The 17,523-nt window shown below is 40.7% G+C and overlaps 1 protein-coding gene across 3 annotated transcripts; it reads right to left on the reverse strand.

The window, feature by feature from the left end:
• Positions 1-1,646: 1,646 nt before the first annotated feature.
• On the reverse strand, positions 1,647-3,881 carry LOC131245714 (F-box/kelch-repeat protein At3g24760). 3 transcript variants are annotated; one of them, XM_058245346.1, is made up of 2 exons: positions 2,598-3,881; positions 1,647-2,034 (listed from the first exon to the last, which is right to left on the reverse strand). In XM_058245346.1, exons 1-2 carry the CDS (start codon positions 3,672-3,674, stop codon positions 1,948-1,950), a joined length of 1,164 nt encoding a protein of 387 aa, XP_058101329.1. In that variant the 5' UTR covers positions 3,675-3,881; the 3' UTR covers positions 1,647-1,947. The 3 variants fall into 3 exon arrangements, with proteins under 3 accessions (XP_058101329.1, XP_058101332.1, XP_058101330.1); XM_058245349.1 differs by having other exon boundaries at positions 1,647-2,039; XM_058245347.1 differs by lacking the exon at positions 1,647-2,034 and having other exon boundaries at positions 2,366-3,880.
• Between the last annotated feature and the right edge of the window lie 13,642 nt (positions 3,882-17,523).

A 17,523-nucleotide genomic window follows, 5' to 3' on the forward strand; every position in this document is an offset into this window, starting at 1 on the left:
GAGTAACCGCCCCCCCCCCCCGCGGCCCATCTTGTCACACACGCGGCTCGGCTCGCGTGTGGTCAATGACATAAATTAGAGCTATCAGCATAACCCTCATCCTAAATGTCGCTCCAGCCTCAAGGCAAAAAGTCTATCTTATATATAAGAAAACTTTCTTAGACAAATCCGATTTGAAAATAAATGAAAGTCCTAATAGGGTTTCGTCCATTGAATTTAAGGTTCAAAATGAAAAGGCGCAAGTGCGAGTACATTCTCGCACAAATAAAGTCCTGACGTCACCAAGTTCTGTGGGTCCCATCATGAGGTATGTATTATGGACACTGATTGCGTTCTACCCCCCGCCTGTCTCTGGCCACGAACGGGCAGTTCTGTGGGTAGGCCCATCATGATGTATTTGTTTATCCATGCCGTCCATCCATTCTCTCGTATCATTTTAAGGGATGTGCACATCAATGAGGCAAATCCAATGCTCAAGTGGACTACACCAAATAATAAGCTGGGCTTACATTAAATGCAAGAGTCATATGTGGTGTTGTCCAATTGAATGTTGGAACTGGCTCATTTTTTTTTTGCACATACCTTAAAATGATCCGAGATAAGGGATGGATAGCATGGATAGACAAATACATCACGGTGGGCCGCCCACAAAATTGTCGGTTCATGGCTAGAGACTAGTGGGGTAGGACGCAATCTGCATCCATGTATTATATTTGAACTGTCTGTTCATTTGGTGAGCTTGTAGTAAGGCTTGAGCCCAAAAATAAGACAAATTTAAAGATTAATTGAACCACACTGCAAAAGGAGTAGGGATTGAAAGTCTACCATTAAAACCCGTTTGGGGTTACAGTGGTTTTGGAATAATATGATATTTGTTTTTTCATCTTCATCTAGGTCTTTGTAACCACGTCACCGGATTAGATGGAAAATAAACGCTACGGTAAGCTATACAAATGTGTTTCTTTTTTTTCTTCGTTTTTTTTTACACACGCACACACACCCCACACACTCTCACTAGTGGAATTTCACCACCGGGTGTTGAAACTCCCGAGAGTCTACCACCCTAGCAAGAGTAAGGATCCAGCTATACAAATGTCCTAATGGTGCGAATCATTGTCCCACTGCTATTTGTGGTGTGGTCCACTCGAGGTTTGGATATCACTTATTCTTAGGTTCATGATCTAAAATGATCTTGCCAAATGGATGAATAGTATAGATATAATAAATATATCGCTGTGGGCCTTATGTAACTTTGATATCCTTTAAACCGTTCGTACAACTCAGAGCTCGAGGAGCATCAGCGCATCTTCGCCACCTTCACACGACACGTACCTACACCAGTCAGGTCTGTGGTGTGTGGTAGGCCAACCAATCTGCTCCCGTTCATCCGACCAATGTGACTGTCTTATGATGCATTTACACACACAAATGCAGTTATCATTTCACGAGGTGAAATTCACGGATGCAGATTGGCGGTGTACCACACACCACCGATCTGGCTGGTGTACTGACGTCACCAAGTTCTGTGGTCCCATTACGAGGTATGTGTTATATTCAAACCGACCTTTAATTTGTCAAGCTCTCCGTAAGGCTTGGGCCGGAAAATAAGACAGATCCAAAGATTAAATGGACGATACTGCAAAAAGTAGTGGGAAATTGAGTCGGAAAATAAGATAGATCTAAAGATTAAATGGACCACTACAAAAAGTAACGGGACATTGAGCCTCTATCATTGAAATCCTTTTTGGGATCAGAAATTTTGGATTCACTGTAATATTTGTTTTTCCTCTTCATCCAAATTTTTGTGACCTTATCAGCAGATTGGATGAAAAATAAAAGTCATTTTGAGCCCTATGAATGTTTTAACAGTGAGAATCATGGTCCCACTTGTATATGTGGTGTGGTCCACTTGAGCCGGATATGACTCAATTGTTGGCTCATGATCTATTACCGGGGTGGATATAATAAATGCATCATCGTGGGGCCATGTAAGGAGTGTCTTCCGGACGCGGATTTCCTGCCAAAGCCAGCTTCCTAAGCTGGAAACCAAGGTGACAGTAATGTTTACATTCCATCCATACCGTTTCGTAACGTTATTTCTACTGAAAACACAAATATTAGCATGATTCAATACTTCTGTGGCCCCACGAATATTTCAACAGTGGACGTTCAATCCTCACGATTTCAGCTCACTTGAGTATTGGATCGGCTCGTTTTAGGCCTGATGTACTAAAATGAACTCACAAAACGGAGTGGATGTTTCACAAACATCACAGTGGCCCCCACCTAGGTTCCTATTGCAGGAACTTCTTTAGCAGGAAATCCGTATAACACGAACCCACACCAGCCAGATCGGTGGTGCGTGGTAAACCAGCCAATCCGCTTCCGAAATTCACATTCTAAAATCCAGTTTAATACATTGAAATCTACAACATTCAATCCGAATCGGAGAAAGGCGTGGAAGACATATACACGCAATTGGTTAAAACAACAAACAAGTCCGGCCGGGCCACGGCCTGCATTCACGACTGCAAGCCATGGTCCGATTCATCTGTCAAGACGCTATCAAGAGAGACAGTAGAACAGAAGCTGATTACCTTATGGAACCGATTCACCGGGCCTGGCAGATCAGGGACCTTCTTCCATTTGCATCTTGAATCTTGGCCGTTGATCTCGCACACGCAGGCAGGGTATTTCTTGTGAGGCTCTTCATTGAAGACATAGATGAGATCCCCCAACCCCACACATTTCAAGCTCGCAAACTTATCGTCTTCATCGCTGTCGAACAGGCAGTATAGAAGCTCCTGAGGCATGATGTCAATCTCACTGAATTCCATCGTCCGATCGTCAACCCTCCACAGATTGAAGGATTGCCCGCTCGGAGTGTTGCAGAGCCCTGCTAGCACCAGCTGGTCCCTGCAAGCGATCAAGAAGGAGAACGAAACCCCGGGCGGCCGCAGCGTCTGGACTCCGCTCCACAACCGTCGATTCAGATCGAACGACGACACAAAGCAGGAGTAGATTCCGAACACGAAGAACTTCCCCTTGAAGAGCGCTGACGTCAGCCACTGCGTTGAATTTCTCGACCGGAAGCCGGCGGGCAGGGGAGGGCAGAGCTCCCAGGAATTCAAATCGGGGTCGTAAATCTCGACAGCGAGGCGGTCTTCGATGCCAACGAGGCCGTCGATGAAGCGGACCCCGCCAACGACGATGAATTTGGAGCGGGAGCCGGCGGTGAACACTCCGACGAGGGGATTGCAGCGGGAGAAGCGGAGAGGCGGGGTTTCGCGCCAGGAGGATCTGCCTTTGAGAACAGGGGCGTAGCTGAATTTGGAGGTGGAGGAAGTGGTCATGAAAAAGAAGCCGCCGGAGCCGATGAAGGATTCGTCCTGGGCGGGCCGCGGGGGAAAGAGAGTGGTCGGCAATCGGATCCATTCGTTTGATTCGGGATCGAAACCGAATGCCTGATTGTTCTTGGGGAAGATGTTGTTCTGGCCGCAGATGAAGAACCAGGGCTTCTTGGTGGGGGAGACGCGGGCCGAGAAGGAAGATTGGGTGACGACGGACCGCCAGACCTTGCAGACGGCCGAGGCGACGATGATAGATCGGATCGGAAGATAGGAGAGGATCAGCTCTGTGAGATCGGAGCTGAGGGAGTTCCAATTCGATTCCATGGGAATTTGGAGAGAGAGATAGAGAGTAACGAACACGTGTGTGGGAAAGACTACGATTAGAATCGATTTGGATTTTGAAATTTAGAAATTGGATTTTTAGGGTTAGGGTTTGGAGAGATAGGGAGGGAGTTTCGGTCGTTTTTTATGGGTTTGCTGTGGTGGGGAGGTAGACGACTTTTCAACGCAACGGATGGAAATGGAAATACCTTCGGGTTGATCGTGTTTTGCCAACGTGGCGTTTCGGAAGCGGATTAGCTAGTGTACCGCTCACCAGCAACATCTGTTTTGAAGTCATCAAGTTCTGTGGGTCCCATCACGAGGTATGTGTTAATCCCAACCATCCTTTCAATTGGCGAGCTCGTCCTAATGCTTGAACCGAAAAATAGACATCCAAAGATCAAGTAGACAACACCACAAAAAGTTGGGGATTGAACTACTGCCATTGAAACCCTTTTTCTCTTTGTCAAGTCTGTGTAGCCTTACGAGCAGATTGGATGGAAAATAAATAAGTTGGATGGAAAATAAATAGGTGTATGAATGTTTTAACAGTTGGAATCATTGTCCACTGCTATTTCTATTGTGATCTACTTAAGCTTTTGGATACGAATCATTTTTGATATCATGCCCTGTAATGATCTCACAAAATGGAATGGAATGGATGAATGAGCGCCGATATACCAACTACACTATTTTAAAGCTCACGTAATTTTGATCTCTGAACCGTTTGTACATCTCAGATCTGGAGGAGCTGCAGCTCTATCTTGGCACGACACGTACCCACACCAGTCGTATCACTGGTGTGGTCGCCAGTGGATATGCTTTTTGCGTCTTCTTATGGGCGCGGATTGGGTACTGCCCCGCTGTTCCGAGCTCGGGGACAGGCGGAGGCACCACGGGTCACCGAGGTCCTAGTGTGATGTATGACTTCAATCTGCACTGTTCATCCATTTTTCTATGTCATTTTAGAACAATGGACTAAAAATAAAGCATATTCAAGTTTTAAATGGACCCACAGTGGAGATTAAATTTTTACTGTTGAAAAATTCTCAGGACCACAGATGTTATGGATCATGAAGATATTTATTTTTTCACTTCATGCGGGTGTATATGACTATATTAACGGGTTGGATGGAAAATATATGACACGGTGAACCCTAAGAAGGTTTCAATGGTGGGTGTCCTAAGCACCACTACTTCCTGTGGTGTGGTCCACTTGAGCCTTGTATCGGCCTTATTTTTGGTCCAGTAATTTAAAATGATATGCGAAAATGGATGGACGGTGTGGATAAAAAGAATACAACATGGTGGCCCCTCAGTGGCCCATGAGGCCTCCGCTTGTTCCCAGCTCGCTTGTCCTTAGCTCGGAACAGGGGTAGTACGTACCCCGGCGGAGGCTCCAAGGATAGTTGAGTGGCCACTGTGATGTATGCATTTTATCCATACCGTACATCTATTTTTTATATAATTATAATTATAAAATATTATATAAAAAATAAAACAAATTCAACGCTCAAATGAACAACACAATGGGTATTAAATTACTACCACTGAAAAATTCTCGGGGACTACAGACGTTTTGGATCAAGATGATATTTGTTTCTTCGTACAGGTGTATATAAACACACCACAGGAAGAAGCTGTGTAAAGGACGCCCACCATTTAAACCTTATTAAGGTCTACCTTGTCATTTATTTTCCATCGGACCATCTGATATGGTCATATACACTGTATGAAGTAAAAAAACAAATATCATCTTGGTCCAAGATTTTTGTAGTCCTGGAAATTTTTCAATGGTGGGAATTTAATACCCACTGTGTTGTCCATTTAAGCTTTGAATCTGCCTTATTTTTTATATAATATTTTATAATTATATATAAAAAAAATAGATAGACAATGTAGATAAAACCTATACCTCACATTGGCCCCTCAGTGGCCGTGGGAGCCTCCGCCTTTCCCAATCTCAGAATGGACGGGGTTATGTACCACACACACTACCAGCCTGGCTAATGTGGTACATCTGGACATGTCATACAAAGACAAGTGTTTATGCTCCAAGTTGTACGAATGGTTCAAATGAGATCAAAGTTACATGGGACCCACAATAATATATTTATTACATCCATATGTTCATTTATTTGGTGATATCATTTTTGAGCTTCAGACCAAAATATTGTCACAGCTAGAACATTTGTAGGGCTCAACATAATGTTTATTTTCTAGCCCATCTTTTCATAAGGTCACAAATAGAGCTAGGCATCAGACCGAGTCGGACCGGATTCGGTCCAACCTAATTCAGTCTGAAATCTACGTGGCCGGATCCGAACCCAATCTGGCACCGAGTTCAGGACATCTGACCCGAACCGATCCGTTGCATGATTGGTTTGACCCGAACCGAGTCCGACTCGGTCAGGGAAACCGAGTCAGATCGGATTGGGTATGAATCGATTTTTTTAATGGTGAAAATCATTATCCTCGCTGCTATTTTCGGTGTGGTCCATTTGAGCTTTAGATATGATTGATTTTTTTTTCGAAATGCTTTAAAATGATCACGAAAAATTGGTAAACAGTATGAATATAATAAATACATCATTGTGGGGCCCACGTAATGTGGATCTCATTTGAGCCATTCGTACAACTCGGAGCTCGAGGAGTACAGCTATGTTGACGTGCACAGCACGCCAGCAGTTGTTACATGCTGTGCATGAAAGTACCGTGCATGGTGTAACGTTAGCAAGTTCTATGGGTCTCATCATGGGGTATCTAAACCGTCCATCCATTTGATGAGCTCGTTTTAAGGCTTGAGATGAAAAATAAGACAGATCTAACTATCAAGTAGACCACACTTAAAAAAGCTGTGGTGATTAAACGTCTACCATTGAAACCCTTTTTGGATTAATTTGAAATTTGTTTTTCCTCTTAATATAGGCCTCTGTTACCTTATGAACAGATTGGATGGAAAATAAACGTTATGGTGGGCCCTACGAATTGTTTAACGGTGAAAATCATTCTCATTTTTTGGATAATGCTCTATTATAATCTCTAAAAATATATGAACTGTGTAGATATGATAAATACATCACCGTGGGGCCATATAACTTTGATCTCACCATTCGTACAACTCGGAGCTTGAGGAGCATCAGTGCTCGTCTTCGCATGACACGTACCTACAACTAGCTACTGCTAGCTTTGTGTGGTACACAAGCAAATCCTCTTATCGTAGTGAGTAAACTCTGTTGGGGCCCACCTTGAATGCATGTGGTTTATCCACGCCGTCCATTCGTTTTTCCATATCATTTTAGTGGTTGAACCCAAAATTGATGAATATCCAAAGCTCAAGTGGACCATACCATAGGAAAAACTAGAAATATTGATATGAACCACTCCGGATCGAGCCGGATCGAATCGGTTCGGATCGGGTTGGTCCGGATTAACCACGACCCGATCTCGATTCGAAAACGGTCGGATCTTAAGGGCCTCTCCTCGATCCGCACCGATTCAGGCTGTCGGTTCGGTTCAGAACGAATCGGATCGGATCCACAAGATCGGGTCAGATTTGCCCAGCTCTAGTCACAAAGATGGGTGAAAAGGAAAAACAAATATTTGATCCAAAACGTGTGGAACCCCCAAAAGGGTTTCAATGGTAGACGATAATCTCCCACCGCCGTTTGCAGTGTTGTCCACTTAATCTTTATATTTGTCATATTTTTCGGTTCAAGCCCCACGACTAACTCACCAAATGGACAGACGGTTTAGATACAACCCATACCTCATGATGGGACCCACAAAAATTGGTGACATCAACACATGAGCCAGGTCAGTGGTGTGTGGTACACCAGCCAATCTGGTTCCCTTCCTATACCGAGCGGATTAGCTGTTTCCTGTGTAACACCTCAGCGGGTGTTACCCTCACCTTGTGGGGCCCACCTTAATGAATTTGTTTCATATCCACGTTGGGCATCTGTTTCCTCACCTCATTTAAGGAGGTTATTATAGAACTTGAGCAGATTCAAATCTCTATTGGACCACATCATTGGAAAGAGCGGCGAATAATCATAAAAGCTTTTTATAGGCCATAAAAGTTTTGGATTAAGCTAATCTTTGTATTTCTAATTCACCTAGTTTTGGTTGACCTTATCAATGGGTTGGATGTAAAATAAAAATTACATATATGCTTAAAATGGGACTTGAAAATTTTTTAATGGCGGTTGTTCAATCAATCACATTTTCTTATAGTGTGGTCCACCTGGAAGTTTTATATGCTTAATTTTTCTTAGCGTGTCCTAAACTGTGCTCGAAAAACAAATGGACGAAGTGGATATGCAACATATCATCAAGGTGGGTCCCTACTCTAAGGGTAACAGCCAACGGATAACACCCACCAAGTTGTCACTCGAGTAATACTTAATGTGTGTCCCTTTCTTTCCGTTTTTAGGAAGTTAATTAAAATAATTTTATTTATGATATAATAAATGTGTTGGCCTTAATATCTGAAGTCATTATTTATTTAGTTTTTCAAGCACTTTTTATATTTTTAGAGGACTAAAATGCTCTTATGTGATTTTGTGGAAGTCTGAGAGAGCCTTTTGAGAATTGTGGTGTAAGCCTCACTAAATTGATTATTGGGGCCACTCCTCAGGTGATTTGATCCATTTACTTTAATTAGACAATCATGAACTTACAATAGAGTCATTTTTTAAAAAGCTTTTTATACCTAATAATTGCATTAACGCCATAAATTAATTTCGAACTATTTCCTTTGGTGTGGTCCATCCATGATGATTTTTACTCTCAAACTTGGGCAGGTATGAAATTAAAATCATTTTTTTATGTGGGCAACTTAAACATATTATAAGACAATCCAGTGGGCTTTACACTAGATATGGGATAGGTTTAATATGTGAGTCCCTTGTGTGGGAAGGTCATTTAGTCTCTCTCTCTCTCTCTTTTTTTTTTCCATGTGAGGGGGGCCAATTGGTCGTTAGGACTATTGCCACCTTTGTGGGACTCACTCCAACAAACTTCCAGTGTCATTTCTGTAAGTGCTATGGTTGAAAGCCCCTTTATGTTGTCAAATTTGTGATGCCAAAAACACTGCTTGTACTTTGTGAAATTGCATAAATGTAAATGTTCGAGAGGATGAAGCGAGTCTCAGTGTATGGATGTTGATTACATTAGTGAAGCATAATGCTCAACTCAAGATATGTCAAGCCACGACATTGTCTCGCAAGATTGACTTCGAAAGACAAGACATGTTTACAAGTCAAGACTTGAGAATGTTCAACTGAATTTATAAGTTACAAGTCAAGATTCAAGATTGCGTAATTGAAGCTTTTAGGGAAAAGCTACATCAAGATTTCAAGCTTCACTTTCTTTAAAGGTTACATATCTTAAGGGTTCAATGTCCTTACTTCACTATTAAGGTATGTTTGACCTCAGGTTGACCTTGAGAGTAGGTCATTTCGGATATATAATGTAAATGTTTTATATTTGGAAATCTACACTATTCTAAGACTAGTCCTGGACCTTACTCGACTATTCCTAGCACTGCTTCGACCTGTCTAAGATTTTCATGTACCAGTTGTAAGTTTGTTGCAAAAATTTAAAATTTTTTATTAAGCTTCAACCAGTCCTGGGGTCTGTTCGACCAGTCGTATGAACAGTGTCGACTGTTCCATCGATCAGTCGTGAACCTACGACTCAAACTACAGCGATGTATTTTGCTTGGCTTCGACTAGTCGTGAGCAATCTAAGACTAGTCGAAGGTGTCCTTCAACTGGTCGTATCCTACCTACGACCAGTCGTGAAACTGCCTTATCTTATCGCGCTCAAATTTTCAAATATACGTTGGTTCTAAGACCAGTCGTAGCGACTTCTGGACTAGTCGAAGATGCGATTTGCTTACCTATAAATAGAGCACGAATCTCAGAATATTCATTACAGCTCAAGCAATTTTAATACGGCCTTCTGAGAGTTAAGTCTGTGCTCCATTTAAGCTAAGTGTGCATATTTAATATTCTCTTTCTTTAACTTTTTTAAATTGATTTTGTTTCTTGTATTCCAATCTGATCTGAAAAGAGGAAGTGTTATTTTCTTTTTTCTGGAATCAAAATCAATTAAAGCTAGCCCATTTTGGTTTAATTTAAAATCTATTAGAATCTAGAACCATTATAAAGTGAGTATTGGATATTGAACTTTGACATTCGAACCTCTATTCCGACTTGGTTCTTCCGAGCTACTACAAAGGAGAAATCTAGGTATTTTACATTATTGTAATTTACATTCTGTTTTTGGTTTCTTTTGAGATTAAGCCAGAAAAATCTCATTGTGTTTGGTTATCTGAGGAGAGCTAGAAAACTTAGAAAGTATGGGTTTTTGAATTGTATAAGCCCAAGTTAAAAAGACACAATTGTGAAGGTTTTAGGTGAACCTGTGAAACTTATTTTGATAGTGAACGCTAATATCCCCTGTGTGAGGATATTAGGAGTGGAGTAGCATTCTGTGTGGCTTTTGTTTAACAATTGGTGAACACACAGGCGAACCACTATAACTCCTTGTGTATTGTGATTTGAATGTTTGCTTAATTTCTTATATTTTATCATTCTAGTTGTGGAATGTATGTGTGAATGTGAATGTTATAATTTTTACATTTCAAGCACAGTGGGGAATATTGTAATAACTTAGATTTAAATTCCTACAATTTATTTTGATTCCTTACTATTTATTTATTCCTCTTTAGTTTGAGTTTTTAATACAAAGAACGTTCTAGAAATAAAGTTGTCTTGCCATAAACCCTTGGTTTTTATGGTTTAAGGTTGTCCTTAGAACAATATTTGTTTCAATCTCTCAATACTTGATTATTGAGGCTAGTTTTCTTTTTAAGCATCGTGAATTGATTTATTTTATTTGGTTATCATTTTTCCGCTATTAAAGTTTTATTTGGCATAGTCCTATTTACCCCCCCCCTTATAGGACATTCAATTTCCCCCATAATGGCAAGCTTCTGAGTATTTTTTTTAAGATATTCAGCCACACTCTCCGACGTAAAAGTTGATAGCTAAAGATAGTTTTAGTTCAGGATAATAATAGTTTTTTTATTTTTTTATTTTTTATTTTTTGGGTATGTAATAGATAAATTTTGAAATAGAAGAATATTATAATGGATGAATGTGATGAGTGTTGAAATGGATAAATGTTGTCCAAAAGTGAGCCGAAACGTATTGTGCATCGCTGATACTCACTATGTATCGTCAGTCCCAGGAAAATGGTCAAAACTACCTCGTTACATATTCGATTTGGACAATCTTTTATTCGTTAAAAATGTAATTTGATGAACTTCCAAATGACTTTAGAATCACCTTATTTGGACACCATTTAATTGCCCAAAAGTGGGCCCAAAATTACTATGCATCGCCAATACTCACTGTGGATCGGCGAAACTCACCCTAGATCGTCGATCTCACGTAAATGGTCATTAATCCATCATTTTAAGTCTGATTTAGGTGATCTTATACTTGTTGAAAAGATAATTTGAGAAAATTCAAATGGATTTGAAATCATCTCATTTGGATACCATTTGATTGTCCAAAAGTGGGCCCAAACTTACTGTGGATCTTCGGTACTCACTATGGATCGTCGGTCCCATGAAAACGGTTATAACTCTCTTGTTACATTTCCGATTTAGATGATCTTATACTCATTGAAAATGTAATTTGATGAACTTTCAAATGAATTTGTAATCACCTTATTTTTACACCATTTTATTGCTTAAAAGTGAGCCCAAAGCTACTATGGATCGCAAATACTCACTGTAGATCGTCGGTCCCATGAAAATGATTATAATTCTCTTATTACATGTTCAATTTGGTTAATCTTGTACTCACTAAAAATGTAATTTGATAAAATTTTCAATGAATTTAGAATCACCTTATTTGCACACCATTTGATTATCCAGAAATCATGTTAAAGTGACTGTGGATCGCCAATACTCACTGTGGATTGTCGATACTTACTGTGGATTGTAGATCCCACAAAAATGGTCATAACTCTCTCGTTACATGTCTTATTTGGGTGATCTTGTACTCTTTGGAAAAATAATTTGATGAACTTTCAAATGAATTATGAATCACTTCATTTGGATGTTATTTGATTACTTAAAAGTGGGCTCAAAGTTATTATGGATTGCTAATACTCACTATGGATCACAGATCCCACGAAAATGATCACAACTCCCTCATTTCATATCCGGTTTGTGTAATCTTGTATTTGTTGAAAATGTAATTGATGAACTTTCAAATTACTTTAGCATTACTTCATTTGGATACTATTTGATTGTCCAAAAATAAACCTAAATTTTATCATAATATTTATCACTAAATGATTTTGAATTTACGTGATATTTACTGTTTTACTTACGTCAAGGTCCGTGTGACTTTATTAATGAGTTGGATGGTTAATAAACATCATGCTATAAATATTTTAATCAATAGGCATTCACTGACCAATATTTTTATAGCGTAGTCCACCTTAAATTTGTATCCACTACATTTTAGAACCACATCGTAAAATAATTTAGACAAATAGAAGAACGATGTGAATACACAGATCTTTCATAGTTGAAACAATGAAAAATTGTGCCTAAAACCTATAGGTGGACAGGAACCGAGCTAGCTCAGTTAGCTCGCTCGACTCAGTTCGAAAACGCTCGATTCGACTTGGTTCGAAGCTGAGTTCTAGCTGGCCCCAACTCGACTCGACTCGGATCGAACCCATCTCGAATAGAACTCGGATCGAACCAGTTCGGTGACTCGGTTACTTTGACATTGATGTTGCTCACCAAGTGTTTGATGAAATGACTCAACGAAGTGTGACCGGTGGCACGGAAGGTATATATAAGAAACCAATACCATTTTTTTCTTAATTTTTATGTTGCTTAGAAGGTGTTTGATAAAATACCTGTAAAACTATTGATGTTGTCTCAAATACAGCAAGATTTTGAAGGTATAGTCCATATGTTTGTGAAAATGATGCACAGGCCAACGCGGCTCGAATTGGCCCGAGCTGCTGACCGAACCGAGTCGACCTGGCTGGTCAGGTTCGAGGACTAAGCTGAGCTGAGTTTGAGCTAAGGTCAGCTAGTGGCCAAGCCAAGTCGAGCTGTGGCTAGCTGGACTTGGTTCAACTCGATGTACACCCCTACTAAAACCTCTACCATCGTGCTCTGTGACCGGCTCTTTTTTTTTTTCCCCCTTTTTTAACGCACGCACGCACACCCCCACATGCTCATGCTAGTGGAATTTCACCACATCTGGGTACTCGAACCCTTGACCAGGCGTTGAACCCTGTGACCGGCCTTGATTTTGAATCACACTCATTTTTAAAAATCTTTCATTCACATAGGTGATTCACACCCAATGAACTGAGTATGATGAAAGAAACGCACCATGGTGGCCCCATAAAAAAAACTTATGGTGGGCGTCTGACCTTCATTGTTCCCTGAGGTGTGGCTCATCTGAACCGTGGATCTGAATGATATTTAGATCCTAGGGCCTAACGCAGGGAATTCGCGTTATGTATGAAGTGGATTTCACATATTCAACAGGTGGTTCGAAAGTTCCGATCCATCTCTTTCTAAACACGGGCAACCGAAAAGTTCTTCACGGGATTTGCTAACGCCGTTCACGTGGACATACCTCTGCAAGGAAGGAGATTGGCTAGTGTACTACACACCACCGATCTAGCTGGTGTGTTGACGTCACCAAGTTCTGTGGGTCCCATTATAATGTATGCATTATATCCAAACCGTCCGTCCATTTGGTGAGCTGGTCGTAAGGCTGGAGCCAAAAATAAGACAGATCCAAAGATCAAGTGAGCCACACTGTAAAAAGCAGTGGGGGATTGAACGTTCACCGTTGAAACCCTTTTGAGGCTTACAGAAGTTTTGGATAAATATGATATTTGTTTTTCCAATTCATCCAGGTCTGTGTGAGATTTAGATGGAAAATAAACGTTATGATGGCCCCCAAATGTTTCAACGGTGAGAATAATTGTCCCCACTTTTATCTGCAGTGTGGTCCAATTGTGCTTTGGATATTACTCATTTTTGGACTCATTCTCTAAAATGATATCATAAAATGAATGAACAGTGTGGATATATTAAATACGCCCTTGTGGGGGCTTACAACTTGCAGCTCGAAGACCGGCAGCTGGTATTGGCACGACACGTACCACACCAGTAGGTCGGTGGTGTGTGGTACACCAGCCTATCCACTTCCCCTCTAAGCAGCACAAGTGCTATCTGGCTATTTATGATGACATGAACACGACATGTTTGTACCGTTCCAGTGGGCGGAAGCTAAATTTGGCTCACATGGATTCCGTTGACGAAATTGTGTACTTGGTAACTCAGTAGGAAACGGATTGGCTACTCCCCCTGCCACCAGCCCCGAGCTGGTGGTCGGTGCTCTGTGGGCCCCACCATGATGTATTTGTTTCATCCATTCCGTTCATCCACTTTTAAAGATCATTTTAGATGTCATCCCTAAGATGAAAGGGATATAAGTCTCAGTTGGAACACACCATAGGAAAACAATAGTGATTGGATATCCACCATTAAAATCCTCCTAAGGGCCACTGTATTGTTTATTTGACATCCAATCTGTTGATTAGGTCATACAGACCCAGATGAAGGGAAAAAACAAAGCCCGTCCCCAAAAAGTTTTTAATGGTCTACGTTCATTCAACCCTGTTTCCTGTAATGTGGTCCACATGAGATTGATATGTAACTAATATTTTTTGTCTTATACCATAAAATGATCTAGAAAAATAGATGGATCGCATGGATGAAACACATACATTATGGTGGGGCCCACATATCACTGACCACCAGCCATGGGCTAATGGCCGGGGGAGTAGCCAATCCGTTCCCAACTCAGTACGATATAGTTGACTTTGAGTAAATTCTATTGGGCTCACCATATATGCACATGGTTTATTAACAGCCAGTATTCTCTTTTTTGGATAATTTTTAAGAGTTAGACCAAAATTAAAGCATTTCCGATATCAAGTTAAACATATAACACAGGAAACAGTGGGAGCATTAATTTCTTCTTTTGAAACTTTTCTAAAGGCTACATTGTTGTTTATTTATCATTTAGCTTGTTTATAAGATCACAGAGATAAAAGATGGAGTTAAAACACAAATATAATCTTGATCTAAAACTTTTGTGGCCCCGATAACTTTTCAACGGTAGACATTCAATTAACATTGTTTTTAATGGGGTGGTCTACTTTAATTTTGGATATGCTTCATTTTTGGGATAAATAATTAAAATTATATGGTAAAATGGAAGAACAGAGTGGATGAGTGGATGAAATGAATGAATGATGGTGGGACCCATAGACTTTATTCTACTCCTATGAATTCCCCACAAAGCCTTTCATATGAAGTTGCTGTACTGGAAACCTACGTGGGGCCCATTGTGATGTTTGTGAGGAATCCACCCTATCCATCCATTTTTTCACCTAATTTTACAATATGAAAAATAAAATGAGTAGGATGCAAGATTCAAGTGGGTCGCACTAAAGGGAAAAAGGTAGTTAGGGAAATTCCTACCATTGAAACTTTCCTAGGGTCTACAGTGATGTTTACATGCCATCCATACCGTTCATAATGTTATTCCTACTAGGATGAAATGAAAACACAAATATTAGCATGATTCGAAACTTATGTGGCGCCACGAACATTTCAACCGTGGACGTTCAATTATCACGTTTTTGGCCCACTTGAGCATTAGATACAATTCATTTTTTTCCTCCTGTCCTAAAATAAAATAAAAAATCGGATAGATGGGGTGGATTCCTCACAAAAATCACAATGGGCCCCACCTAGGTTTACAACGTAGGAACTTCATGCTAAAGGCTTTAGCAGGAAATCCACGTTCAAAATCGGTAGATCTAAAACTCATGTGAGCATAGACAGGGAGAATGAAAGCAGGCCACCTTGATGTTGATATGCCATCCAAACCGTTCATAAGGTTATTACTATTGGGATAAAATAAAATCTTTAATTCATTTATTTTCATCATTTTTTTAAAAACCTCTTGTTTTGTTCCACCGGTTTTGGTTAGGGGTATACATCGAGCTGGCCTTAGCTCAACTCGGCTCAGCCACTAGCTGACCTTAGCTCGAATTCAGCTCGGTTCGGTCCTCAAGCCTGATTGGCTAGCTCGACTCAGTTTGGTTAGCAACTCGGGCCAGTTCGGGCGGAGTTCGAGCCAAGATCAAGCCAAGTTTGTCTGTATGGCATTTCCACAAACACCTGGACTGCACCTTCAAAATTCCACTGTTTATAAAATAGTGGCAAAAGTTTTTAAGGTATTTTATCAAATTCCTTTCAAGCAACATAAAAATCCAAAAAAAGGGGTTTTTATTTCATATACGTACCTTCCTTGCCACCAACCACACTTCATTGAGTCATTTCATCAAACACTTGGTGAGCAACATCAATATCAAAGTAACCGCGTCACCGATTGGTTCAATCCGAGTTCGATTCAAGCTGGATTCAACTTGATTTGAGTTGAGCTGGGGCTAGCTCGAACTCATTTTAGAGCTCAAAAAATTAGCTCGACTCGGCTCGAACTTAGCTTCGAACCAAGTCGAATCAATCTTCTTCGAGTCAAGTCGAGCGAGCTAATCGAGCTAGCTCGGTTTGTGTACACCCCTAGTTTTAGCAACTGCCAAAGCTAGTTACTCTCAATGGAAGCGGATTGCGTCTTGCCAATGCATGGAAAGACTCAGTCTAGGTAGGGGCTTTGTGGGCCCACCATGATGTATAAGTTTTATTTAGGCCGTCTAATCATTTTTCATATAATTTTAGGATATGATCACTAAAATGAAATCAGATTGCGTACTGAGTTTTAACTCAGTATGCTTTTATCATACTTAGTAACCTTTGTTGGGCCCATTGTGGATGTATGTGGTTTATCCACGCTGTCCATCTGTTTTTCCAGCTCCTTTCAGGGGTTGAGCCCAAAATTAAAGTAAATCCAAAGATCAAGTGGACCACACCACAGGAAACAGTGGGAATAATGATTTCTACCCTTGAAACCGTGCTAGGGCCCACAATGATGTTTATTTATCATCCAATCTGTTCACAAGATCACACACAGACATTGGTGAAGGGAAAAATACAAATATCATCTTCATCAAGAACTCCTATGGTCATTAAAGAAATTTTCAACTATACTGTTGAATTCACACTGTTTCTTATGTTGTGTTCATTTGAGCTCTGGATATGCTTTATTTTCAACACAAATCTTAAAATGATATGGTAAGATAGATGGACAGAGCAGATAAAATACATAAATCACGGTAGACCCCACGGTACGCAATCCACTTCGTCTCAACACAGGCATAGGTCAGGAATTGGACGCCTACCATTAAAGACATGAGTTTTAAAGAAGTTGATATTTGTATTTTTCCTTTGTCAATATTTATGTGATTTTATGAACGCTAGATGGCATATAAACATCACGGTAGGCCCTGGTGAAGTTTCAACGGTGGGCGTCGCTATCATCTCTTGAATGGATGATGGATGACGTGAATAAAAGCCATACATCATGGTGGGCCCCACTGAGTCTCCCCACCAAGTCCAACCAGGCAGGGGCAGGATGCAGTCCGATTTCAATCTCGACTACATTAATCCGACGGCTAGTAACGGATGAGACTGATGACCGAGCCTAAGTCTAGAAAAAGAAGATGGCCCACGGGGACTCGCTCAAGGGAGATGGAGAAAAAGACACATCACAAATGCCTACGTGGCAACCATGCAAGACGTCCTACCATTCATCAC

This window comes from Magnolia sinica, chromosome 5, assembly GCF_029962835.1.
Source record: "Magnolia sinica isolate HGM2019 chromosome 5, MsV1, whole genome shotgun sequence".
NCBI lineage: Eukaryota > Viridiplantae > Streptophyta > Magnoliopsida > Magnoliales > Magnoliaceae > Magnolia > Magnolia sinica.